Source organism: Solea senegalensis, linkage group LG5, assembly GCF_019176455.1.
Source record: "Solea senegalensis isolate Sse05_10M linkage group LG5, IFAPA_SoseM_1, whole genome shotgun sequence".
In the NCBI taxonomy this organism is placed as follows: Eukaryota; Metazoa; Chordata; class Actinopteri; order Pleuronectiformes; family Soleidae; genus Solea; species Solea senegalensis.
The window spans coordinates 8928135-8954882 of NC_058025.1; the positions used below are offsets into that span (position 1 = coordinate 8928135).

Sequence of the window (26748 nt, forward strand, 5' to 3'; positions counted from 1 at the left end):
GTACATGTGTTTGTGTAAATATGTGTGTGTGTGTGTGTGTGTATATACATATATGTATGTATATATATATACTGTATATATATGATATATAAAACAGACTATTTCTAGTCATTATCCTTTTTGTAAGTGGAAAGTAATTTAGTTTTTTCATTATTTAGTACTTTTATAAAAGAAAATCACTGGTTAAGATGCACGAAATGTAAATTCTGTAGATCTTTGCATTACTTTGTTTTTAGTTTTCAGTGCACGCTCCTTATATCTAACTAATAAGTGTCAAATTATTATTATTATTATTATATTATATTATATTATAAGTGGGACAAGTTGGATGGAAACAATGTGCGTGTGAAAAACATAAGAAACATTGTATTTGTTTGCTTTTTCTTTTTTATTCCCAAAATCAAATCAAATTAAAATAATAATAATAATAAATGGCAAAAGCTCGTTTCAGCAAATGTAACTATGGAGTTATACATAAAAAAGCACAATCAAATGAAGCATAGTAGCAATAAATACATGTCAATTCATCTCATCCAGTGAAAGCAAAAGACACAAGTTCATCTGAAGATACAAAATAAAACAAATATAAAAAGAAGGCAGCAATGATGGCTACGTTAAATATTTGTACACAGAGTTATTGGCAGTTCTAGGCTATCAAACAAAGCAAAAAAACAATGTTGTTTACGGTTTGAAAACAAAAAACAAATGTGTCAAGCCTCTGGCTCGAGACAAGGTTTAAAGTGCACATCAGGAACTTTTAAAGTTGCAAAAAAACAAAAACAAAACACGAATATACAAAACGAATTAAAACATTGTATCGCAACAACAACAAAAAATCACTTTAGAGCATTTTTCCTCACATTATCAAATATAAACGATTACGCCTTATATTGCTGTAATGGTTTCTGTGGAAGACAGATTTGTTGTTTTCTTTTTGGTCGGAGTGACGTGAAAATACCCGTGGCAGTGCTGCATGCAATCATGCGCGCGACATGGCAGAGGGGTCTTCCATCCACGTCTCCATGGTAACTTGAAATTATAGGCTATACGTCGATTGGCAGAACCGAATTTGGATTATATATATATATATATATATATATATATATATATATATATATATATATATCACATAAAAAATAATCTCATCAACAAGTTGATAAATAGAATCGCTGTTATTAAAAATTGAAAATGACTTTTTGCAGCTATAAATGTTCTCTTCTCTTCATGTCAGTGGAGTGAATTTTTAATTTTATGTGATTTTAATCTGCGATGAGTCTGTATGATGGACGGTGGCTGGGCAGCTTCAGTTCGGACAGATCTTCTTCTTCACTCGAGTGGAGCTCCATCGCGATTTCGTCAGAGTCACTGAAGTGAGAGTGCGGGGAAAACTCTCCGTCGCTGCGTGGAGACTCTTTCCTGCCACTGACCGGAGCCATCATCGAGCTGCCAGGCCGGATGGAGGACGAAGAGGCGGACGAACACATCGCCTCTTCCACCAAAGCAGAAAACGAACCACTGTCAAAGGAGGAGCGGAAGCTCGCGCCGCTCATGTGCACAGGTAAACTGCTGTTTGAGACGGACACCGCCGCCGCTGATGTCCTGCAGCTGCCGGGGGACGGAGACGCTCTGTCTGTGGCTGCGTCAAAGCCAACAGCAGCAGAAAGCAAAATGTCACACTTTGGCGAATTGTTGCTGCTGCTGCTGCTGCTGCTGTTGGACATGTCAGAGTTGCTGCTGCTGCTGCTGCTGCTGCTGCAGGAGGAGGAGACCGGGCCTTGGAGCAGCTCAGCCAGCGCGTTGATGTAAATCTGCGCCATCTGCAAAGTTTCATACTTGGAGAGTTTCTTGTCGTTGTCCAGCGCCGGGATGACGCTGCGCAGCTCGTCAAACGCGTGGTTCAGCCCGTGCATCCGCCTCCTCTCGCGCGCGTTGGCGGCCACGCGCCTCTGCTTCTGGACCCCGTTGACAGATTTGGTGGACGGGGCTCTGTGTCTCTCTTCATCAGACCCAGTGACGGTGCCTTTGAGGCGGCACAGGTCCCTGACTTTGAGCGAGGAAGAGGAGGGGCTCTTGGCAGACTTTCTGTGGCTGTGAGGACTGGGATGTCCCGATGACCCCGGAGAGCCGCTCTCTGAAAAATGAAGAGAGAACATTTAACCAAACTGTTTTTGAGAACAACACAATTTTAAACGAGAGCATTATGTTATTTTATTTGAACAAAAATAACTTTGCACTTCAACATAATCAATGCACAGATGCTGCTTCATGTGCAGAATGTGTTTCTATGAAATAATGTTTTCTGCAGTGAATAAGCAGCGTTTCTCACCTTGGTAGGAGCCGGTGCTCGGGCAGGGCGAGTGGCGCAGGTATTCGGGTGAAGAGGCGTGTGCCGCGCATGTGCCAGAAGGCTGCACCGAGGCCAGCCAGGCGCGTGGGTCACTGGCGCTATCCACGAGCATCAGTCCAGGTTCGTAGCTGGACTCCTCCAGCTCCAGGTCGCAGCCTCTCTCCACGACTCTGGGAGTCTGCTGCAGCCGCGCGCCGAGCGCCGCCACCGCCTGCAGCGCGTCTTTGCTCCAGTCGCACACACTCAGGACTTCCATGTTTCCAACAGACGCAACAGATACACAACCGAGAAAAAGTTCTTAGGAGGCACACTGCTGCACTGTCGCACTATCACGGGTCGCGTGCGGGACTCCTTCTCTGGTGTCTCAAGGTGCGGCGTCGGTTTAAAAAGCGGCACGCGCCTGGGAGCCCCCCTCCTCGCGCTGGTCGCGTGTTTACGTCCAATGAGAAGCCGAGGCAAAACCCGAGAGACGTGATTATGGCCCCCCGAAGCCGGACTGTTTATGATAACGTAACATTTCAAGGAGTGTTTAACGCAACGGGTGGAAAGGGGAACCTCCCACAGGACGCACGTGCACGGTTGTAGGTAAGGAGCGTGGGCAGCGCGAGGCGTGCGCAAAGCTGGGACAGAATTCCACCTGCCCGCGTGCCTCATCACAGACATGCCAGAGGGAGGAAGAAGATGGAGAGAGGGGTGCAAGGGTTAATGTGGAACCTTAACTGTCGAAGTGATGTTCACAGTTAAGTCCCAATTCAACTAAACCTGGTTAGTTCAATATGTTCCACCAGAGCCAGAACCAGAACCCACTCAAACAGTAAAGACAGTCTGACCTTTCACTAAAGTGTTTAAGTAACGACATCTTTGTGGAAATAATGTTCATATCATACACCAAAATGTATCATAACACTTTATATCGATTTATATATATATATATATATATATATATATATATATATATATATATATATATATATATGTATATATATAAATAGTTGTAGAAACTAAGTTGATCGACCTCAAAGTAAGAACAATAAAGGAAAATGAACATAAAAGATAAAAATAAAAGACCAAAACTGAGGCTTAAGTGAGCGAATATTTGCGGCTCCTGGAGCTCGCGCTCATTGTCATTCCATTCTTTCTAAAATCCTCTCCAGTTTCCATTTTTCTTTTGTGGCGACTTTCAAACCTTTTGATCCAGTTCTCGGAACGCCCTGTCGGTAAAAAGGGCTTCACAGGGAACGGAAACATGAGCAGGGCTCGCGCGCGCCCAACACTGTTTCCACACTGACACGAGCTGAAGTACTGTAGCGATGATGATGATGATGATGGTGGTGGTGCGGGTCTGTGGGGTGCGCGCGGCGGCACACACACAGACACAATAGTCTAACCCTAAACCCAGGTCTTAACACTGAAAAAAGCTATTTTTATTCGTTTATTGGTCCTCACAAAGATGCATACTCATACAAGCTCTCTCTCACACACACACCCACTGGTTTCCATACTTCAGAGGACATTGCATTTACTTACATTCATTTCCTTACTTTAACCTTACTGACTGGCCTAATCCTAATCCTAACTCTGACCCTAAACCTATCTGAAGCCCATCTTCAAAACACATCTTCATCTTAAACTGGAGTAATTCTGTTGTGGGGACTAGATTTTTGTCCCCAGGAAGGAAGACAACTCCCCATAATGTGACTGTGTAAACAGGTCCCCACAACATGAGGAATACCAGCACACACACTGTACACAGTCATTTATAATATTTTATGTATGAGTTGTACAACTCATACTTTGATTGATTTGATTTTAAAATTCTTAAAAGTGTTGTTATTGTAATTTAAGAAAGAGACAAAGAAGGACAGTTGGAAATCAAAGGACAGACTGTAGCCACTTTAGAGAGGGGGGGAATAAATGTTGGGAGAACAAATTATAGCCATTGATAAAACCACCTGCAGTCTACTGATCAAAGCAGCCATGACTACTGAGACGCAAACTTTAGGTCCTGTACCTGGCGAGTGAACAATGGACTAATTGCTGGGTGGAAATTGGCAATTAAACCTAATTGTCACGGTAGATGAGGAGGATAGAAGTAGATATAGAAGCACAATGATCAATAAGGGTATAGGGATTATTTGCTATTATCCTGATTTAGTCATATTAAAGAGAAGCTTTATGAATATATCACTAATTGGACACATTTAGTCTATTAATTGATACTTTTTCATTAACTAAATCCAGGTTTCACTCCAATATTTAAAACTAAAACAGGAGCTGGGAATTGTGGGAAAGCACAGGGGGTTAAAAAAAATACCATAATTTCAGAGATAAGCAGACATCAGTCTTTTCTATTTTTTATTCATGAATTCATCACGGGGACGTCTTGAGGGCCAGAGGTCTGGCGCCGAGTGTCCGCCCCCTATTCCCACCTACAAGCCCCCGTCCACAGCGCCGTCCAGAGCTCCTGAAGCTACCGACAGGTTGGATATTGTATCTGGCGATTATTAAAGTGTCACGGCCACAAAGGAGACTCTATGTTCCATTGGTCACGCGTGGGGGGCTCCTCGGTGGAGAGTGTGAGGGGGGTGAGGAGGAGGGGGGGCTCCCATTCCAGCGCACGAGAGGAGTCTGCGTGCTGCCGCTTCTCATTCTCATCTCCCGGGAGACCGAGGCTCGACGGACACGAGACTGGAGCGAGCGGATCTGGACTGGGATTTTAAAAAGTTATCTAAACTAACTTAATCCTGATTTGATTTTGTTCTCTTTTGAATGAATTACATTGCGCTTTAAAATTAAACGTACTTACTCTCACGTGACTTGTTATCACATAATATAAATATGAAGGTAAATATGGTAAATATGGCATAAAAGCGATTCAAATATACAGTCAATGAATATAGTTCCATGTTAATGCATCACATGAACACTTAAATTATAATTCGGACAAGTTTTTGAGTTAATAATGAATGCAGACTTTTACCTTTACAATGAAGTTTTCTTTTCATTAAAGCATTAATTCTACCAGAAACAGTTGATATAAACCCATATTTTATAACCAAACATCATATATATATAAAAATAAAATCATCTTTTCATTTAAATCACACTTATAAAACAAATTATTTTAGGTATCTGGTTATTCTTAGTTGGAGTCATGATAATGATCAAGATAAATAATCCACTGACTTGATCACTGATCACTAAAAAACTCATTATTTTAAACAATGTTGTCAGTAATTGGCCGCCATCACTCTTAAACTGAGTCAACTATCAACTATTCAACTCTCTGAAACATGTGAGAACTAAACAGCGCCTCAAGCTGGGCAAAACGTGCTACTACACCGTTGGTTCTCTATTGAACTTGACAGCAGTCGCTCTCAGCAGTGCTCTTCTATCCAACTGTTAACAGTAACATGCACTGGGGGCTTTTGAAGTCGCAGCCTTTTTGATGTGATAGACACAAAAGATGAACTCATGCGTGAACCGAAAATCCATTTTCACACAATAAAGCCACCTCACATTACCAAACATATCTATAAATTATTTATATTCCCCCTCCTGTATCTATTGGGCGGTAAAACATCATACTCGTAATTAAACGGACTCCATGCCGACATCAATCAATGCCGCTTGTTCTGGATCAGCTGGCTCTTTGTCATTTAAAAGGTCAAAACAACACAGTGAGCTGTGCATTTACAAACCCCCATCAAAGGCTTCGAGCAGAGGTGTCCAACTGGTGGCTCGTGGGCCACATGCGCCCGCAATCGATTACACTTACACTTGATACAGTATCATATATCATATCATAATGAAAACATGGCAGAATATAATACTAAATATAATTGCCAGCAATGTTTTTACAATAGTAATAAGTTTGGTTGTAATTACCACATTACTAACATTATATATATATGTAAATAAAAGCTTGTTTGGTGTCTTAATTACAGCTGTCCACAGTTGTTTTTACTTAGATTTATTTCTCTGTGTTTGGTATTACTAGATTCATTTAGCATCACGACTATGTTGTTACCGTGGAATATGCATCGTTCCATACCAAAACAAACACTTTTAAATTGAAACTCTGTGGATTTAGATCATGAATATCTTTATTGCGATATACGTCTAGGCTCATATTGTTTTACCCTCCACTTTCTTTCCCCTGGGGCCCCCAGGTCATTTGAGTATCGAGGTTTAACTCTTACAACAGAACAGCCGCCTATTTTTTGCCTGTCAACCTAACAAATAAGAGATTCTTCATCATCTAAAGATAAAGTGAGGAGAAGAATCCATACAAAAACCTTGAATTTGGAGCAACTTTTTCCTTGATACAAGAATGGCCTACTAACTTACAGTACAGCGTCAAACTTCTACAGAATCTAAGCAAAAAAGACTATTTACATCAACTGAAAACACAGTGTAGTGAAGACAAATTGACAATTCTTTGTGAGATACCAAGTGTGCAGGAAAAGCTATTTGAGCAGAATCCTCCACCAGATAGAAGAGAGAGTGACAGCCGTGTAAGGAAGGTTTCGTTCGGTGCTCAGTCAAAAGAGTGAGTGATGAGATGAACTTTACCTTGAGGCGTCACTGATGTGTTCAAAGTCAGAGCCGAGCCCCTAAATCACAAAGGACAACACACAACAGTGATTACTCACAGTTTACCGACGAGCTGAGTGCTTTTTTTTGTCTCGACCGGCAAAGACAACAATTACAATCCCGCTGTAGAAAACCTGTTTATTAGACAAATTATACACAGAAAGCTTTGCCACTTGTAACAGAGGCCCCAGTTTGTTCAGTTTTTGAATAATATGCAACACATACAACAAAATAGGCCTATATTAAATACTGTACATCGTCATTTTTTTTCCTTTTCTTTTTAAATTATCAATTAAATCCTGTAGCTCTATGTATGAAATTAAAAATGTTAACAGATATAGCGCAACAGCAAGTTTGTGCATGCTTTCTTTTTCATCGACTTGCCACAGTTTATTTAGTCAGCAAATAATAGGATGAAAAGTCAGGACGGCATGAGGGAAAAGTAAAAAGAGTTTGTGTTCATGTTGACTGTCGGGCAGGACGAGGGAAAACCAAGTGCAGTCGTGTGACCGCTGAACTCAACACTACAGCTCACGCGTCATGATATACTCTGTTCTTTTCGTTAAACAAAAATAGCATCGACATGTAAAATATACACTTTTTTTATAACGTCTCTTTCATTTATACTAAATAAACCTTTTTATTTTTTAAAACGTCTGTGTCCTATTTGTCATTCAATAGCCATACTGTAGCCTAATATAAGAAAAGAACGCCTAAGAATGCTTGCTTCAAAACACCGTGGTTTGACTTCTGAGTTCTCTATGCAAGATTTTTGCGGTTTTAGTTCTTAAAGATAACAAACTTGTTCTAAACAACTAACATTATCAATTATTAATACAGTGTTAGTGGAACAAAAAAAAAAGAGGAAAAACACAAACAAAAAAGGTTTGGTTCCAATGTTACCATTCCAATCCACAAAAGAATTGTTTCATGATCTTAATGTATCGTTCCCCTTCCCTTTAGCCCCCCCCCCAAAAATGCACCTTAATGGTCTCATTTGAATCAATTGGCACTTAAAAAACAAGTTACATAAACAGAACTCTTAACATTACAAATATGAAATAGAAGAATGTATATTTGTGAAGTCATCTTTTTAAAAAGGCAGCCACTGGGTTCTGCTGGCCGTCGACTCGTCGTGACATTCCCGCGACCCCTTAGCACGACCGCTGATTTGCTACTCTTAAATGTACATGGAAATAAATTTGGTTTGGGAGGGTATAACTATAGCTAGAGTTGACACACTGTATAAGGCTTATACTGTAGATGCTGTGGCGATGGCTTCTCCCTAAACACAGTATCAGCTCCATTTCACCACTGAAACCTGATAAGAAGTGACCGCTGAACTCAAACGTTATACGCGACCTCACAGAATCAGCTTTCATCTCTAAAATACCCCGGGCCATGGCAGCGCTGAAATTAAGTGAAAAAACAAAGACGAGAACCAAAAAAATGTAAAAGTTTGAATGACGAGTTATGCAAAACCAGAGACTATATCACACATTTAGCAGTTTTTCAAAGTTTGCTGAGGAAAAAACAAAACAAAAAAAACAAGCAGACTTTTCAGAACAATGTTTTTTTTTTGTACTTCCTGACCAAAACACATTCCACGCATTATTTAAAAAAAAAGAAAAAGAAAAAACTAAACAAAATTCAATAAGACATATATTAAGCATTAGCTTTTTGAAGTCTTTCAGTTTGTCTTTTATCTCGTTTTTTTTCCTCTCTAAGGTGTTTTTTTTGTATCATCCCTTTTTAGCATCCCTCTGAGAGTCAGATTTGAGGATCTCACCTTGAATTGAAAAGCAGATAGCACAATACAAGTGAGAAAAGAAAAAAGGTCAGATCTACATACAATCACTTACAGGTCTGTTTGCACTGGTACAGTGCAGTGGAATTGACAAAGAGTCTTTAATGTGCATCAGAATGGTGACGTTTCAGGGCGATGCACCAAATGGCAGAAAGAGTTTAAGGTTGACGGCGACCGTGTCGGACTGCTGCGCTGTCATGGCATTTCAACAGTTCTCAGAGCCACGCACCATCACTGTCAGCGTGTGTTCAGCTGCAAAGTCTTGGGTCTAGTCAGGCCACTTTGTTGACACCATCTCGGAGATGATTACGCGTTTAAAACCAGACGTGTTGTTCTGAGAAAAATGAGAACGGACTCCCACATAATGAAAAGGCAGAAAAAACCTGGAGAAGTGAAATCGTCCAATATTCACTGAGATGGGGCCTTGTCAAAACTACGAGGGGCTGCTGTGTGCATTCCCTGGGCTACAGACAAATCTACGGGCTATTTACTGTATACCCTCGTAAAACAACCACCCCCATCATTTCTTATTAGTTGTTGTTGTTGTTGTTGCTGCTTCTTGGCTGAAGACACCACCAGTCACTTAACAATAGCAGCCCTGGAGCGCACACGACTATAGAAAAGTTTCCCGTGGTTGGAGTCGTATAAACCAAACCCTCCAGGGTGACGTTTGGACAGTAATGGGCGTCGGGTCATTTCAGCAACTCTCCCTTACATGAAGCAGTCCTCACGTCATAAAACTGAACCAATAAAAAAGATCCCCTTTCACACATATCCCCAAAATAATCCCCCAAACAATCACAAGAACAACAATAAAGCAAAGATTACACCCCCCCCTCATCCCTTTTTGCGCCTCGTCAGCATGGTTTGTGGGAGAATAAGGAACGCCCCAAAAGACCTCCATCTCCTTCTCCACATATAAAACAGAGCGATTCCTATGTACATAGATCTTTATCTTGGGCCTTGTTAGCTGAGCTATTATGTATTTGATCTACCACCCCATTACTGACCCTCCTCCTGCTCTTTCTCCTCCTCTTCCTCTTCTTCTTCTTCTTCCTCCTCCTGCCACAACCACATCCATAGCAACTCCTCATATGGAGGTGCCCCTGTCTGGATCATTGCCATATCCAAAGTTGGGTCCTGGACCTGTGGGCTGGTAGGGGATGGAGGACATTGTTTTAAGGGGACTGCGGAAAAAGCCACCGTTGGGGGCCCTCTGCCTGAAAGGGCCGACCCCACCAGTCCGGTGGTGGTCTTGGAGAACGCCGCCACCACTATTAAAACCAGAGGAAAATCCGGCGGCGGCTTTGGCGGAAAGGCTGCGGCTGAGGGTTTGGATCTGCTCGGGGATGAAGGTGGTGGTGGTGATGTGGGTGTTGCGGAAATCGCTGATCTGCTCCAGCGCCTGGCGTGCGGCAGGTAGCGCGTCCATGTCAAGCGGGGTTAAATCGACGGAAGAGGTGGAGAATTGCTTGTGGGGGCTCTCATCCTCGGTGCACAAGCTGTTAACCCGGCGGTGTAGGTGCTCCAGGTCGATCTCCTTATCGTCCTACAGGTGGGGGGCGGCAGGAAAGAAGCAGTGATGGTGAATGACAGGTGTGCGGAGGTGTTAATGGTCAGGGAGGGAAGGGGAAGGACGATATTGGAGAGGAAGGAGAAGACGTGGCATATAGGAGAAAGATCCAGAATGATCCGTTGGTAATGGTGGAAAGAAGATGAGAGGGATGGTTTAATAATAAAGAAGGAATATAAGTAAATGAGGATAAAGGAGTAGTGTGCAGAGAGAGTATATTTAGAGAAAGAAGAATGGCGTGTATTTGTATTCAAGCAGTAGGGTTGCCATCCATCGATAAAAAAAGAGGAAAAATGGACAAGCAAAGGGTGTCGGATAACGTGGGAGAGACAAATGTGGCCAAACAAAATTAAAACAATAGAAATTCAGTCAAATGCAGCGATAAGGGTGGGAGCGAGGGCAATGCGGAATAAAACAAAATAACAATGTTTAATGGAAGGGAAGCGTCCATGTGACAGGAAGTGACGGGAGTGACAGAGTGAGAGGAGGGGGGGACAGATGGAAGGAAGGATAGAGAAGCACACTCTGAGCCGTGATCAGAATATTGAGAGAGACATAAACACACTACTACAAGGTCTTTAAGGGAGTGCAGATAATCTGGTCAACACAGAAAACACACTACTGTCATGCGGATGTGAGCTCCGCCTCTGCAGAGCGCTACACGCCTACTACACGTTAACAAACATAATCTTAACACAACTTATACACTATAGAAGGCATTCTTTTCCTGTGGTTTGTCACCTGGAACACATTCTGACCATCGAGGTGAGAAAAAAACAAACACACAATCACGTTGAGATCGACATCTCGTTTTCAAGTGATTTTCTTTTTCAGGGCACAAACACACAACTTCAGTTAAACAGAGGATAACAGTCTTAACAATCTTAACACCTATAGATATACATTTACTTATGCTTTAACTTAACTTAAAGTCTACGGTAAATGAAACTTATAAGCATACATTATACGATTATATTAATATATGAATAGCTTATACCTAAAGATGGCGACACTCAGTGACTGGCGTTTCATGCAGGAGTGCAGGTGTGCTCACTTTGCAATGAATGAAGGTGAACGGTAGAAGATGCAAGAGAGAGGATTAATAATCTACTTTTTATTCTTCATTTATGTGAGGCGTGGGTAAGTTAAGTCTTGGGTGAGGCGGGTGGGTGTCTCATTTTTGATGTCTTGGACCAGAGGGGAAAGGCAAACAGGGTTTTGTGAGTAACGGAGTCAAATTTCTGGGGTGAAATTAGATTTACTGACCGTGTCCTTTGGGTCTGGGCATTCTGGTGGGGGCTCTGGCCCTACTGTAAAGAGGGGGGGGGGGCCCAGTGGTGGTGTCCAGCTAAGGCAAGGGCAGTGGAAGGAAGGTGAGGACGTGGGGGGGCCTTTGTCGCGACACTGTCATACACATACTTCAGTGTTTTAAGTGAGGGGGATTTCCAAAGGGGCAAAGGAGCACAGTTGGTATCAAAAAATAAATAAAACAAATCAGGGATAATAATAAAGACAGGTCAATCACAAATGTTCTGTGTGGGTAACTATGGAGAGTGATGTAAGTGGGAACCGTGATAGAACATGAGTGAGACGCACATGTGCATTCGCGCGTTTAAACATCAAATCAACACCAAACCTTCCAAAAGTTTCCTTATTTCAGAACTAGATCGTCTGAAATGTATTTAAATCTAACGCATGGTCTATTGCTAAGGCACTAATCACGGAGAACAAAGCCAGGGTTAGAACATCGACTGTTTTTTGTTTTTTTTTGGCATCATGTGCAATATTAGCTTCATTACATGAAATAAATAATGAATGGCAGATAGTTTTCCTGCACATACAGAGCATGCACTGTAACTTTGACTTCAGTCTGGTCAAAGAGGATGTTCTGCACGCCTGTAGATAGAGAGGCAGCACCCTCTCATGGCAGAAAGGCATCATTGCACAACTGGCAACTTGTTATGTCATGGGTTCTGACAGAGCTTCCTCGTGCTCTCTGATGTGCTTATTTTTTTTCTCCAATACCATCGTCATTTTCCGTAAAACAATGACATTTGCAAATCATACGTGTCTTCAAGCGTTACTAACCAATTTAATTAGTTTTTATCTTCTATTGTATGTATAACCTTGGGGTGGGAGGTGAGGTGGTGAAGGTGGTCATTCTCATTTTGGGGGTGAGCTCGGAGGGATTGTTGGATTCGTAGGAGTGCTGCACGATGAGGGCACAGGGAATGTCGCAGCACGCCGGGGGCTGGTAGTGAGTGGAAGAGGGGGCAGTGGTGTTGGTGGTGTTGGACCCCTGCTTCTGGGCGTGACCGCCCAGGACAAGGCGGTGCTCGTTGGGGCTGTGAGGGCTCAGATCAGCGGCCTGTCTGGCAGATGGGCCGTCTGCCTGTGTCTGGTGTACGGCGTGAATGTAGGTGTGTGTGCGTGTGCGCGAGGGAAAAGAGAGAGGGAGGATGATGAAAGAGAGACGTAGAGTGATTCAGATAAACGTGTTTGTGTGTTTGCATCAGTGTGAGTGTGAGAAGATTAAAACCAGCCAAGAGGAAGAAGAAGAAGAAGAAGAGGAAGAAGAAGAAGAAGCCAAATAGACACGCAGGCAGACCAACAGTCAGAGACAGAGGAGGGAAAAGTGACAGACAAGAACAGGCAGATGGAAGGATGGTTCAGGTGGAGGAGAGACAGATGGGTGGTGGGGGGCAGTGGGAGGGGTGAGCAAGAAGAAAGACATGGCAGTCAGTCAGCACACACAGTTTAAGCAGGTCGTTCTGTGTTGCGTCTTCAGAGAGAGACATGAACACAGTCGTTTATATACCTGGAGAGGGGAGACGTTTAAATGGCATTTTAAATTGCTCTCTCTCCCCCTCGCTCCCGCTACACCCCTCAACACAGTGTACTTATCTACAAAAACAAATACATGAGACAAATATATGAGAGCTTTAAAGCCACAGTGACAGAGATCATTATGTAGAGTTAGAACAAGGAGACTGGCAATTCCCGTCCAAACCAAACCACGGAAATATGAGATTGGCTGTTTTTTTTTAGTGTATCAGAGAAATCTGATGCACACGGAAGTGCCTGCTCTCCTCGTCCTAAATGTACATGGAATTATATGAAATATCAGACATGGTCAAAACCATGCATATAAACATTATGGAAGAGTTCTGACAATGAAAAACAGTTCTACTTTGACTCTAAATTAAGTTAATCCCAGTTTTTTTTTTTACATATGGAATTGTCGTCAAGTCCAGTGACAGAACTCTTTCATACAAACCTCTGGAAGAACATATACTAGGCAAAGTCACACGAGTAATTCACCTGCCCTTTTATGAATGAAATGAGCCTTGAATACTACATTCTGATTATTAAAACAGCGTCGTGAGCAGTGTTATGACTTTTCAATTATTTTTTTAAATCACACAATCGTCTCCGTTGCCAAATGGAAGCATTTTCGGAGAAGACTCCCAAAAACCCCAAAAGTAGGAAGGGATGATTGGCCCCTTTTGAGTTCATGTTGTTATCCTAGTTACACATGCTCAGTCGTGATAGATGTTATGATTCTCATGATGGCGACTGTAACAGCTGGGTTTGAAATGAGCGCGCTATTGACGACCGGAAAAAACATGGATAACAATGTCGGCCATTTTTTTTACTACACAACACAGAACCGTATTATAGCACAAACACAGACACTCACAGGTAAGCCCACTGTGGAAAGCAGTTAACACGGCATTAGAGCGTGGATGCAGAGGCATGTTAACACAGTATGTACAGAATGTAGTTATGCATATATTAATATGTATGAGAAACGGACACAAACAGCTTGGAGTTGGAGTTTAGAAAAAAACAACAAATACACAGAAAGCAGGTATGTGGGTGCATGTGTGTGGCAAGTGAGGGAGTGATGTTTTGGGCATATCATTTGATGGATGAACGGAGTAACAGTCTATGCCAGTTATTACTAATTTTAAGTGGATCACATCCATCTTAAATTGTGTGTGTGTGTCATTGTGGGCGGGATAATCTGATTCCTTTTGGCTGCTGGCGCGAGCAGGGACACACATGAACTGAAAACCACCAGGAATTATGACGCATTTTTTCTTTTAAAACAAACTGAACAAATATGTCTGTCTTGCACGGGTGGCGGCGATGATATGGCACATCTGACATAAGCCTGACATGACGGAGGAAGAAAGCTCAATTATGATGATGCTTATATAACCATGGATGTGAGACGCAGGCATTCTCATTGGTGTGTGTTAATACTGAGATATACAGTACATGTCGCTTTAATTTCAGGCATAATTGGCAGGTCTTTTACCATTTACCATATATCAGCATTAATGTGAAATGTCACATTTACCAGAATAATTCAAGTAATACTCACAGAGTAATACACAGATTCTTTTAACTGAAAAAAAGATTTAAATAATGGTAAATAGTCTGGTTTTTGTACATATGATAACCACTCAAAGCCATTCACGCATACAGTACATACATACAGCACATCTATATGTAGTCTGTCATACCCATTCACATGCTGCTGGCACATCTGTCCTGCGCAGGTGAGGAAAACATTGGCATCTACACGAGTGGATCCAGTTATTATTGAATCCCAACCTTCCATTTGGAAGATGACCCACTATTACTGACTCACAGCCGCCCCGTGTGTATTGTATTTAGTATTAAAGGTCCTGAGTGTAACATGTCAGAGGGGTTATTAGCAGTAATATAATATACTACCCACAAGTATGTTTGTATAAATCCATAATCACTTTAAAAGAAAAATCATTTGGTTTCCGTGGCCTGCAAATAAGCTTTTTATATGCACCTTAGGACAAGGGTCATCTTGCACTGCCATGTTTGAGTGCCCTTTTTTCACCTTTTTGATAAGCTTAGAACGTCCTCTCAGGTCAGTAAAGGTCACCGTAGTTCACTGACACGCTTGTGAAAGGGAGGTTTGAGAGGAGGAGTCACAAAAATACCATGTGACTAATAAGTCTGATTTGCCAGGATAGCACGCCTCTTACTACATGCGTAAACCCTGCTTGCCAAGTCTGTAAAGCCTAAATCACACCATACTAAACAAAGTTTCCAACAGAGGGGTTCGATGTTGTTGCCCCAGTAAGACGGAGGCAACTGAGTTCTTTGCTTAAACTGACACTAACTGAGAGAGCATCGTGTCTACTGGAATTAATCGCAAGCTTTAAGGTTTGCTTCACTTTATTAACTTTAGGAAGTTAGATGACATTAAACACACCAGACTTAAATAAATTGGTCATGACTGGGGCCAAATTGCATGGAGAGTTACATAGTTTTCCCACGTCGATAAAATGCAACATGTGCAATTATCTTATTAGCTGCTTTGAAGTTAAATTTAATTTGTCTCTCCTCGTCCACCGAGTCAAGACAAACTGCAGTGGACGCAGCTCTGCACCCACAGCTCGACGCAGCTCCTCTGTGCTCAGCACCGTCTTTGCAGCTTGTTGTCCACCCGCGGAGAACGGCATTTGCACCGTTTTGCATGACTTTTTAAAGAATATATACTAAATTATTGCACATCTCAGCCAAAGTAGAAAAGGTGAATTCCATTTTTAAGTTCCAGTGGCCCCTTACAGACAAATGCTTAGTCAGAAACAATATGTCTGGTGAGGGGGGAAAATGTGAATGTCATAAAGATATGAGAGGAACAATATTTGTTCAAATAGCCCATCAGTTGACACTGAAGGGAAATATCTCCTGAGACGCATTCATGATTGTTTGTATATGAGCACTGATGACTGGATTTATCTGGAGAATTAAAATAATAGATACAGAGTTACCCAGTTACACAGTGAGGTGCTTATTGGTGTTTAGATTCAAGACAAACAAAACCCTCTCTGACACAGCCTGTGTGTGTGTGTGTGTGTGTGTGATGTGGGGGGTTTCAGACTCTGTTCAATGAGCCAACAAGCGCTTTGAAGGACTGAGACCCCTTCAGGGGTTCAGGGGGTTACTCTGAGCAAAAACCCAACAGCAATCAATGGGTCAATGCTGAGACAGGGTGAAGGATAAATGTCAGAGGTCAAGCATCAAAACAACCATGGCTGAGTGAGCCAACTTCATTTTCACCATGGAAGCACTAAAAACTGCTTGACTAATAAAGCGTTTAGTTTGTACTCTAGTGTTTCCTGCTGCTTTGCTCCCATACTAACTAAATAAATTGTTCTGAAGCAAAAAAAACTATTTATTCAGAGTTAGGGAAAGATTGTTGATTGTTGAACATTATTTTTTTGCTTTACTGTCTTAAGTCTGTTATGTCTCTAACTGCCTGCCGCCTTATTACGCAACACACAGAAGAAGATCTATAAAGAGAACTAAAAGACAATTTAAATTCCTGCTGTTCTTCACATTCAGTGTTGCGACTCCACTTCTGCCCTCACTCGGTCAGGGGCTGATTCCACTGGCTGCTCTTAGTGTCTAATGAAGATAGCAGGGGGCAGGCATGTTGCAGCTGGACCACACTGTGCTTAACATGACTTTGGATTCAGTTGAAGGCCTGTTGTCTTTGTGGCCGCTCAGTAGTGGACAGAACTAGTGGTCTGAATGACAGATTAAAGCTGGTCACAGCGCAGGGGGTATATGTGGTGTGTGTGTGTGTGTTTGTGTGTGTGTGTGTGTGTAACATAGAGGATAACACTGAAAACATTGAATCAATTAGGAGATATCTCTCTGGAGGAGCTTTGCATGCTGGGTAAATGTGTAACAAATACGCTAACTTGATTGACCATTATAAAACAAGAATAAAGAGACAACATTGCACTGCCCCAACACTCAGCCATCAGGCAGTCGATAATAGCCCTCGTTATTTTTCCATATCATCCTTAATTTTGGACATTTGGATGCAAGCACAACTTGGACAGTCTGTGTGACGACCTATCAAGACAAACAAGCGCTGAATATGCACAGCTCGTTACCAAATAAATATTCTAGTTCCCCTTATTCCATGACAAACACAGACTACCGCCACCAACTAAACTTGTCAGCTGAAATCAATGTGAGTTTTCCCTCCCGACACAGCTCACAATCTAAGGCAGCGCTGCGGTCGGCTGTAGGGCTTTGCTGTCGGCAGACCTTCGTGTCAGTGTGTCCCAGACCTCACGGCATAACATGCCAGAAGCGTTGGGAACTCGAACATGGCAAAGTGACAGAAACAGGAGGAGTCCACGTGTGATTAAATAGCTCCCTTCACAGTGGTGCACAAATCCTACAGGATTAGTAAGTCGGGCCTTAAACTCACTTTCTGAAGAGAAAAGATGAATGCACACCGAGTGCAATTGGAATCAAAGAGTAAAATAGATCAATGAACAAACAGCCCCGAGGACTTGTGATAAACACGACTAATCACAAGCCAGTGTTGATCACTTGCAAGTAATTGCAGGTGGTGCACTGGACTGCAGAAAGCAAAGCAGTCTGAAACTTAAGTAGCTTGACAAACAACCCTGTGTACGGGGCTGTGATCACAGCTGATAAGACACATCATTTAAACCAACTATTGGCCTGAAATAACACGCCAAGTTCACTTTTGCCTAAACCAAGCATGGTCACAGTCCGGCCCACGGGCCAATCACAGCCCTCGGTCAGTTTTTGTTCAGCCCACAGCTTCATTTTCAAATCTGGCCCTCGTTATTAAAAAAAGGTTTGGACACCCGCGGCGTCAGCCATATATCTGCTGTCTTTTGTCAGCACTCTAGTGACACGAGTTGAATGACTAATTACGAATAAAAATAACGTCTATTGTACTGATGTAAAGTGATGCACCAGCGTTTGACAAGGTGCCATGTATTTAATCATCTGGAACCAAAAGGTTCATCGTTATCATATTGAAACTTCCCCCTAAATGACTTTCCAGGAGGTTGGTCATCAGTCTTTTATCATCAAATGTAACCTGATTTGACACAAAATTACTCTTCCATTCTCATACTTGTGTAGTTAATGTTTGGTGGACCTTTACAAAGGCACAACGCCTACGATTATGGAGATGAGAGGTCTAACTTACTACTTTTTTTCTGGAAGTCCTGCACAGATTTTCACTTTGAAAATGTAAATTAATGTTATGGCCAACCCCTCACCGACAGTGCGATCGAAAGTACAATTTATATTATTTATTGCTAAGGACGGAAAACTGAATTTTAGGTTATTGACAAGCAAACCACAACCTGACTTTATGAAATAGTCTCCTAAAAAGGGAGTAGTGATTTATTTTAAGCTAAAGTAGTTTATGTGAAAGCCAAAAAATAAATTTAACCAAAAGGTCTGTGGTACTTTTTGCCGGAGCTATTTATTTTACAAACTTTCTCACTCTGTATATTGGCAAGCATTTCAGATGTGATGTGAAAGCCGGTTCAAATCCTTGTCAAATCAATAAACTGTTAATTACATATGAATAGGTATTGATATAGACATTCCAGTAATGCTATAAGCGCTTTGCGCCGGTGGAAAGGGCCCGTGCTTGTGTAATTACTGTATATTACTGCTAATATATGAGGTGGAGTGCATGACGCTCTTGTTTCGGACAAAACACCGGTATAAATATCTCTATTTAATACCATGAGACACTTTGCCTCGGTCAGGAAGCGCTGCAGCAATTCCAAACCAGCCCTTATAGGCTAGTTTGAAATCTGCCAGTGTACACTTTTCTACCTAAAACATTAAGCTTTAAGAAAGATAAGTAGCTGATTAAACCACACTATCTCAAAGCATTAAACATTAATTAACATTAAATAAACACAAGGATGTGATTGGATTTCGTTAGACATCCAAAATAGTAGGGTATTGGATAAGATACACGCTGATAGAGCAAACAGTTACTTGCTTCTAAACAACTAAATCTAAATTAAAGACACTGACAGAGGCTCTAGACTGGTTGTGCATTGCCAAAGTGTAAGTAGATGGAGGGACATTGTTTACTGCTGAATTACGAGGGGATGATCTTTGACTGCAAAGTTTGTTTGACTCTATACACTGACCTTTAACCCCTTAGATCTATGCTGTAAAGTAGTATCTACCTTTTAATGTGGGTGTGGGTGAGATGGCAGCTATTGGACGCTACTTTACTCGAGATGGGAGCACAGTTTAAAAAATTGACTTTGTATTGAAGAAGACTTAAAACTACCAATTGAAACCATGTCGGACAATGTTTGACCTTAACCTCCAATTGACTGTGTCCATTTTTATAAATGGTTTATGGTTAAGGTTCACTTATGGTCGGCGCTGTGACTGTAACTGTGGGGGAAAAAAAGCCCTCTCAGTTTGTAAGAGCGTAATATCACTAATCATATTGTGGATATGTCGCCCAGGCCATCTACGGTAACACCATATGTCATCTCAGCATAATTGGAAGTGCATTAAAACTAATGGGGACAATGAAAGGGAACAAAACATGAGTGAAAGCCCTCTTGAATTGAATTAAGCTAACTGACTGCTTAATTTAGTTTACACTCACGTTCAATTTCTTTTTGGCTGAGCATGTCTCGTTGGGTAATCGCTCCGTTTTAATTTGACGGTAACTTTAATTAGGCAAACAATTAGAATAAATAACATTAAAGGAGGTTTTATAAGGTGAAAGTCTGATTAAGATCGCGATTATGGTGGAAAAAGGGGTAAAAAAATAAAATGACAACTTTCTAACAGCCTCTGTTTGACCTTTCTCTCTTTATCTACACATGAGACCAATTCTGCTTTAAATTCACAACACTGTGCAAAAACATCGATACCAGTTATAAGTGGAGATTCTTTCTGACTCAGTGTGCAAAAGCCGTCCAGCGAATTAAAGCTGCAGTGTGTGCAAGTGTTGCTTAGTTCAGGGGAGGTGACACTGTGACCAGAGGGTTGTTTATTTTGTTTTGTTTTTTTCAAACGTTCTGTCAGCATCACAACTCCCTCACTAAAAAGTCTCTGTTCATATTTTACCCTGCATGTAGCCTGAGTGTGTGTTTTTTCCCCCACAGTTTAGCGCCCAACCTCTTTCTCTCTGTGCCTCAGTTAGACCCAAAACTAAACCCATCATCCATCCAATCATTATCTGTCCAATATTACTTTGAGAGAGATGAGATGGAGGCTCTTGTAGGCCCCAACACAATCATAGCTACTCCCACTCCCCCCCCATCTATCCCCGTACCTCCTTGGAGGGAACCCTGGACCCCTTCCTCCTTGACCACCAACTTTCCACCATCGCAATGAGGCAGGAGAGGACGACACCTGCTGCCAGGACACAGAAAACACCGGCAAAGCTGTGGATGTCTAGGGCGTTGCCATGCTGTCGTGTCCGGACTGAGCTGTAGAGGTCACAGGGGCTGTCCTTGGGCCACCACTTCAGTCTCAGTATATCCATGTCTCCATTTTGCTGCAGCTCCAAGATTCTATGAAATATGGGGGGGAAAGAAAGAGGCACATGAGCATAAGACACACACTCACTGCTAGTCTATGAATGGAATATTCATAATAACATTAGGGTTTATAGGTTTTGAGATAAATGTAACCATCCATGACTTAAAATTCAGGCTTCCTGAAACGGAAGTAAACATGAATAAAGAGGCAGGGATATATAAATGACCATACTGGATAAGACAGTTGCACAAAGTAAGTCATTTGTACCAAACCCTGACAACACTGCACGTTTGACTGCAGGTGCTGTAACGTCTCTCTTCCATTGGAGGGCAGTGTTAGCCAGTGAAAATCCCCCTGATGCCTGAGAACCACACACTTATTATGGGTGACATTAATATGTTTTGCAGCACAGCACAACTACACTGCCACAATGTCATTATGCAGCCAAGCTTTAGTCCCTCAATTGATGGCTTTAGAGAGGATACAGCTCAGAGGTTGATGAGGTCCCTCTGCTAGCCTTCAGATTACCGTTTGACTGAGACGTTCATTTCGGTTTGGAGGGGGAACTGCCGAAAAAGACTCACGCAGACAAGCAAAACAGGAGGTTCTGCTAGCATTCAGCTGGATATTTACGAGGCGATCTGCCATGGAGGGAAGCGAGGCACGGGGAAAGGCAGGGACAAAGGGGGGGGGAAAAGGCAATCTGGTGTGTAAGTAATGAGCTAAGACGTCACACTGACTGACATCAACAGGACACAGGATAATGCACACAGTTGAAAAACAGAATTCTATTCCAAAGCAAACTTTACCATGATTCCAACACGGGTTCGTAAAGAGACAGATGTTTGCAATTGTGCAGAACTTCCTCGGGCAAATGTCTCCTGCAATTTCATTGACAACAAGATGACGTGAAAGACAGAGCCCATCACTTATTTTCCCCTCACACAATAACACACAACACAGAAATCAATCAACAAATGCAAATGAGTCCGGCAGACAGTTTACATAATTAATTTCATCCACAGCAGCTAAAAAAACAAAACAAAAAAACATTACTTCAATGTAAATCAGCGAAACAGGCTCAACACGTCATTCTATATCCATGTCACAGTCATTTAGGGACATTCTCTGATCACGTCCTGAGCTTGACTGAGTTGGTGGGAAGAGGGAACACCAGGGGAAGCCGACGGTAAAAAATGCCCTCCGCGCTTGTGAGCGAAAGGAAAAAAACAGCAGACGAGAGGAGACGAGAAGAGAAGAGAAAAAAACAATTTGAACAGCAAATCCACTAACAGTCATTCTAATAACAGATCATATCCACCAGCTGCTGGCTAGATTGTGGGATTGTTTGGCTCAGATCGACAGAGATTAACACCAAGATGAGATAAAACTTTGTGAAAGGCTGTGCAATATTGGTTTAAAACAAACGAAATCAAACTGAGAGGGAATGATTGATTACCAAGGTTACGGTATACAGTAGTGGTGTTGGTGGTATGGTGGCAAGCCTGGTCTAGCTGAATTCCCGGCTTATTATACGTCTGGTGTGAACACGAGACAGACAGTCTGTCCCTCCTCACACATGAGACCTGCCTCTGTTCTTTTTTAGTTCTGCAGTAGGCGCTGCGCCATTTTCTTTCAAAATTGCTACAGAGTACTTTTGGGCTCTAATGTTGGCACTGACAGTGATTCATGCTTGACCACTCCTTCCACTTCCATCCTCTAAGAGCTGAAATGGTGATTGCTGTAGGAGCATTGGTGTAAAGTTAAAAAAATAATAAAAATCACTGTTGTATGCAGGACACGCTGTTGATACACGAGCTGAAATTCAGGGCAGAGAATAGGTTTCTGAACAACGCATTTGTCACAATCTCAACCACAACGGTATCACAGACGAAGAATTGTAAATGAAAGTTCATTTGTTTTGTTTTTTTCCCTAAAGAAGTGTCGTTGCTTTTCATACAGTAAGAATCTGACCTTTTATGTTTGAGTTTGACAACAGATGCTTCTCACATGTGCAAACCCCTGAGAAAAAGACGGGCTAATGAAATGGAACAAGAGCCATCCCACCACTCAAAGAACGCCAGGCAAAGTTTCTTCAAAAATGTTTCATCATTTCTTGCTTGGAAATCAGAGCTGCTGTTGTTTCATGTCCGTCAAAAGCAGAGGTACACTTTATTTTTGGACTCGCCCCGTCTCTGCTCGAGAGACAACTGTCTTACGTGGAACCAAATCTCACGTCAGACAGGTTTTGTGTGATACTCGAAGAGTGAAAATAAGCAGCGGTTTCATCTACGCAAATATATGAGACGACGACTCTCAAAGAGAGATATGGGCATATCAGAATGAAACTGAACAATTATAATAATAAAAAAAGCCATGACAATTTGCTTTTGCTTTTAAATATAATCGATGTTCTGATGTGATGTATATGAGAAATTAAACATCTTTTACAGTTCTAGGTAAAACACTGAGATCAAAACATAAACTAATGTTAAAAATAGACTTTCATTGTGCAAATGATTAGGATGTGAATATACTGGATACGACTTTGAGCGAGAACCGAGTGGAACAGATTTGTGATTCAGGACCAAGAGCTTTCTGTCTTCCCTCTATTACAACCCTGTCTGCCTGTGGAGCTCAACATCTATCATTCTGCAATAATTGGCCCGATCAGAGTAATGTAAAGGCTGCTTCCTGGCAGGGCATTGAATCAAGGCCTTACACCGATATGCCCTTTCAGTATGCACACATACATAACCTTACATTTATTTCAGGTTAAAGGTTTCCAGGCCACAGTGAGGTAAAAAGAAAATTACAATCCCAGTAGGTCCTTTAAAAAATTTAACATACGACATATTTCAATAAGTGTATCACTTCAAAGAAGAACTAGTTTTTTCTTATCTTAAGAAAAAGCCTTTATTTTCTTATGGCAACCTGAATGGACAAACCACCCGGCGCTTGTGAGCCCTCTATTTGTCACAATCTGCTGTCTAACCATTAGACAACACTAATCTTACACACCGGACCTTCAACTCGTGGGGCTACCCGATAAGGCTTGGCATAAAAATAATGGAGCATAGTGATGTTCATTTTTGAGCACACAAAGGCAGTTACCACTGTGCGCCATTTATCTCTATCCCATGGCTGACAGGCAGAATGAAAGGTAACCGTTAGCCGCCTGACAGCAAAACACAGGTTGAGTCAAAGGTTCGCCGCGGTGCTCCGTCTGTCTCGGTCTGTCTCGGTCTCTAATTTGGCTGCGGCTGTCTTCACCCAAGAAAAACGAAACATGTCTTCCCGCGACAAAACACGCAGGCCCCACATGTGCACACAAGTATGAAAAATTAAAACGCGCGTCAACACAGACAGAAGTCACGTGCACATCTCTAACGCAACAGTCGCTCAGAAATAAGGGTTTTTCAGTTGCTACCTCGTCAGGAAATCAGATCAATTGAATCACTAAATATAGCAGTTAACACACTTTATATCAATGCAGTCCAAAACATGGGTATTAGTCTATAATAATGTCCTGCACTATATAAAACGGGGGTTGCTGTATCCAACTAATCAATCCAGAAATCTGTCCCTGGCGGTCTAAGGTTTGATTTCCTCCACGACCACTTATCTGATCAACTTCAACCTTGCCAGGTGCATTTCTGAGCACTCCGAGAGGACCAGCATCGACTGTGAATTCGTTTACATGGTTGAGATCAAGATCTAAGCCCGGTGTCGTCAATGACGTCCTGACAAAGTGCAAACATCTTTTTTAGAAAGGTTGGCAAATGTATTAAAAAAGGAAAAAGCGCAAATATCTCAGTTACATAAGTGTTCAGACCCTTCACTCAGTGAAGCACCTTTGACAGCAATTACAGCCTCCAGTCTTTTTGTGTGTGATGCAACAAGCTTTGCACACTTAGATTGGGGGATTTTCTGCCATTCTTATTTGCAAATCCTCTCAAGCTGGGTCAGGTTGAATGGGGACCGTTGGTGGACAGCCATTTTCAGGTCTCTTTAGAGATGTTTGATATGGTTCAAGTCCGGGATCTGGCTGGGCCACTGTAGGACATTCACACTCCTTCATCTCCATACAGGATCTGTGGAGCTCAGTCAGAGAGACCTTCAGGTTTTTGGTCATCTCTCTGACTATGACCCGTCTCCCTGGATGGGCCATGCCGTCCGGCTCTTGGAAGAGTCCTGGTTGTGCCAAGCTAGGCCACTGTGGTCTGGGGAAGCTTCAGTGCAGCAGAATGCGTTTGTAACCTTCCCCAGAATCCTGTGGACTATATATACATCTGTAATATAATTCCATTTTCAGTGTCAGCTTCAGGCACGAGGCGAGCACATTTTGTTTAGGTTAAATGTAATCACAGAAGAAGGGTTAATTTGAGTGCGTCTATGAGCCTTTTATTACCGTTTGGAGTGAAACAGCTGTCCTGTGTGTGCATTTACGGCATGGCTGTGTGCTTCTCTTTGTACAAGTGATTTAATTTATAGTGTGTGTGTGCATTGATGTGTGCATTGTCTGCATCTTTGAGAGGATCTATGAACGATGCATTAACACAGCGTGTGTAATGAGTTATCACCTTGCTTTAAGATCGTTGACTTTGACTGGGGAGCTCCATAATGGCTCTAACACTCCCACTGGCTGTTAAAGCAAATGAGCAAGGGCTGCCAGAATGGCGAGGGGTAACTGTTGTGAGTGACTCTGTGTGTGTGTGCTGTCTCTGGTTGCCTGGTCTCACTGCAGTGGCTGGTACTGCATAGACTAGATGTTGCCATGGCAACTCTATGGCAGCAGCCTTGATGGTGGGATGATCACACATTATTAGTTGATTCAAGCTGAAACAAAGAGGAGCATAGTGACATGGAGCAGAGGAGACAGTCCTTACAAATTTAGACACGTACAGATGTGCGAGCAAATGCAAGAACACAGTGTGGAGCCTGACACACACACACACATACACACACACACACACACACACTGACCATCATCAAAGAACGGCGACCAACGGTGACGCTGCTTTAGATTTGCATGTGTCAAGGAAACGAAAGCTGCACTTTCAAACGGTGCATTGACAACAGCCCGCGAGATAACAGTACATAAGTTTCGTGTCTATATGGTAACCTATATATCTATAGGTTAGCCTTTTTACTTCATACAGCCTTGTTAGCTTTGCTGCAGAGTGTAGTGTCGTAGCTGTATTTGTGTCCAAATATCCAAATTAAATAACAATGGTATGGAAGAAGGTTCATATACAGAATATTAACCCTTAGAACACAACGAATTTCGCCTGCTTTTTTCCATTACTATGTTTAAACACACATTATATACAGAGGGCATAAGAATAGAGTGTCTTATATCCTTTTTTCCAGCACAACCTAGGCTAAATAAAAAAACATGTAATTTTCACCAACTATATAAACACACCTGAGTGAAAAGTACTCAAAATGTTTAAAATCTGATTGAATTTGTCACGGTTCAAAGTTCACTTTGCTCATTTTTGGCTATTTTGTGACTTCTGCACAACTATTGCTACTTCATATCACTGCTAAAAATAAGAAAATGAATCATAAATTTGACTCAACACATAAGACAAAAAAAAAATTGTCCATATAAGGAGTTGTGTATTATCTGTGCCACATGAGCACTAAGGGTTCACCTTTGGCGTACCCTCTTGCCGTCCAATCACTTCATAATTTAAGCGTTCTCTCGTCTCTTCTGATTGGCTGGAGCTAAACAGCTAATCAAAGCGATCTCTCTTATCAACGAACCGCGACACCCATTCATCATGCTCAATCGGCTGCACAGACATCAGCAGGGCGCCGATAGGAGCCACTGGTGCCACACACGCCCTGGTGCTGGGTGACAGATGGTCACAGATAGCCCGGCGTCATCGCCAGGGACACTTTAAATGAAGCTGATGCTTTGTAATGATTTCATTAAGTTTTGCATGACCCTTTATCGAGCAAGTCACACCTATCCTTTCGGAAGCTCATTTGAATTCATGTGACAGCCTTATGTATTTGTAACAGTTTCAATGAGCACCTCCTAAT

General features: G+C 42.1%; 2 protein-coding genes across 4 annotated transcripts in view; both read right to left on the minus strand.

The window, feature by feature from the left end:
• Positions 1-1129: 1129 nt before the first annotated feature.
• On the minus strand, positions 1130-2674 carry atoh1a (atonal bHLH transcription factor 1a). The gene is made up of 2 exons (XM_044026804.1): positions 2327-2674; positions 1130-2131 (listed from the first exon to the last, which is right to left on the minus strand). Exons 1-2 carry the CDS (start codon positions 2601-2603, stop codon positions 1260-1262), a joined length of 1149 nt encoding a protein of 382 aa, XP_043882739.1. The 5' UTR covers positions 2604-2674; the 3' UTR covers positions 1130-1259.
• Positions 2675-7067: 4393 nt separating this feature from the next.
• The window catches only part of grid2 (glutamate receptor, ionotropic, delta 2), a 375714-nt gene continuing 356033 nt past the window's right edge, over positions 7068-26748 (minus strand). Inside the window, exons 15-17 of one of the 3 annotated variants that reach the window (XM_044026432.1) lie at positions 20486-20726; positions 12450-12721; positions 10118-10299 (exon numbers count right to left, since the gene is read on the minus strand). In XM_044026432.1, coding sequence (XP_043882367.1) covers positions 10194-10299; positions 12450-12721; positions 20486-20726 — 619 coding nt within the window. In that variant the 3' untranslated portion in view covers positions 10118-10193. Of the gene's footprint in view, positions 10300-12411; positions 12722-20485; positions 20727-26748 lie in introns of all 3 variants that reach the window. The other 2 variants (XM_044026433.1, XM_044026431.1) reach the window with 2 other exon arrangements.

Coding starts and splice junctions, on each gene's coding strand:
- atoh1a (XM_044026804.1), bottom strand. CDS start 2,603: ATGGAAGTCCTGAGTGTGTGCGACTGGAGCAAAGACGCGCTGCAGGCG. Junction 2,132..2,326: donor GAGCACCGGCTCCTACCAAG/GTGAGAAACGCT, acceptor TTCATTTTTCAG/AGAGCGGCTCTCCGGGGTCA.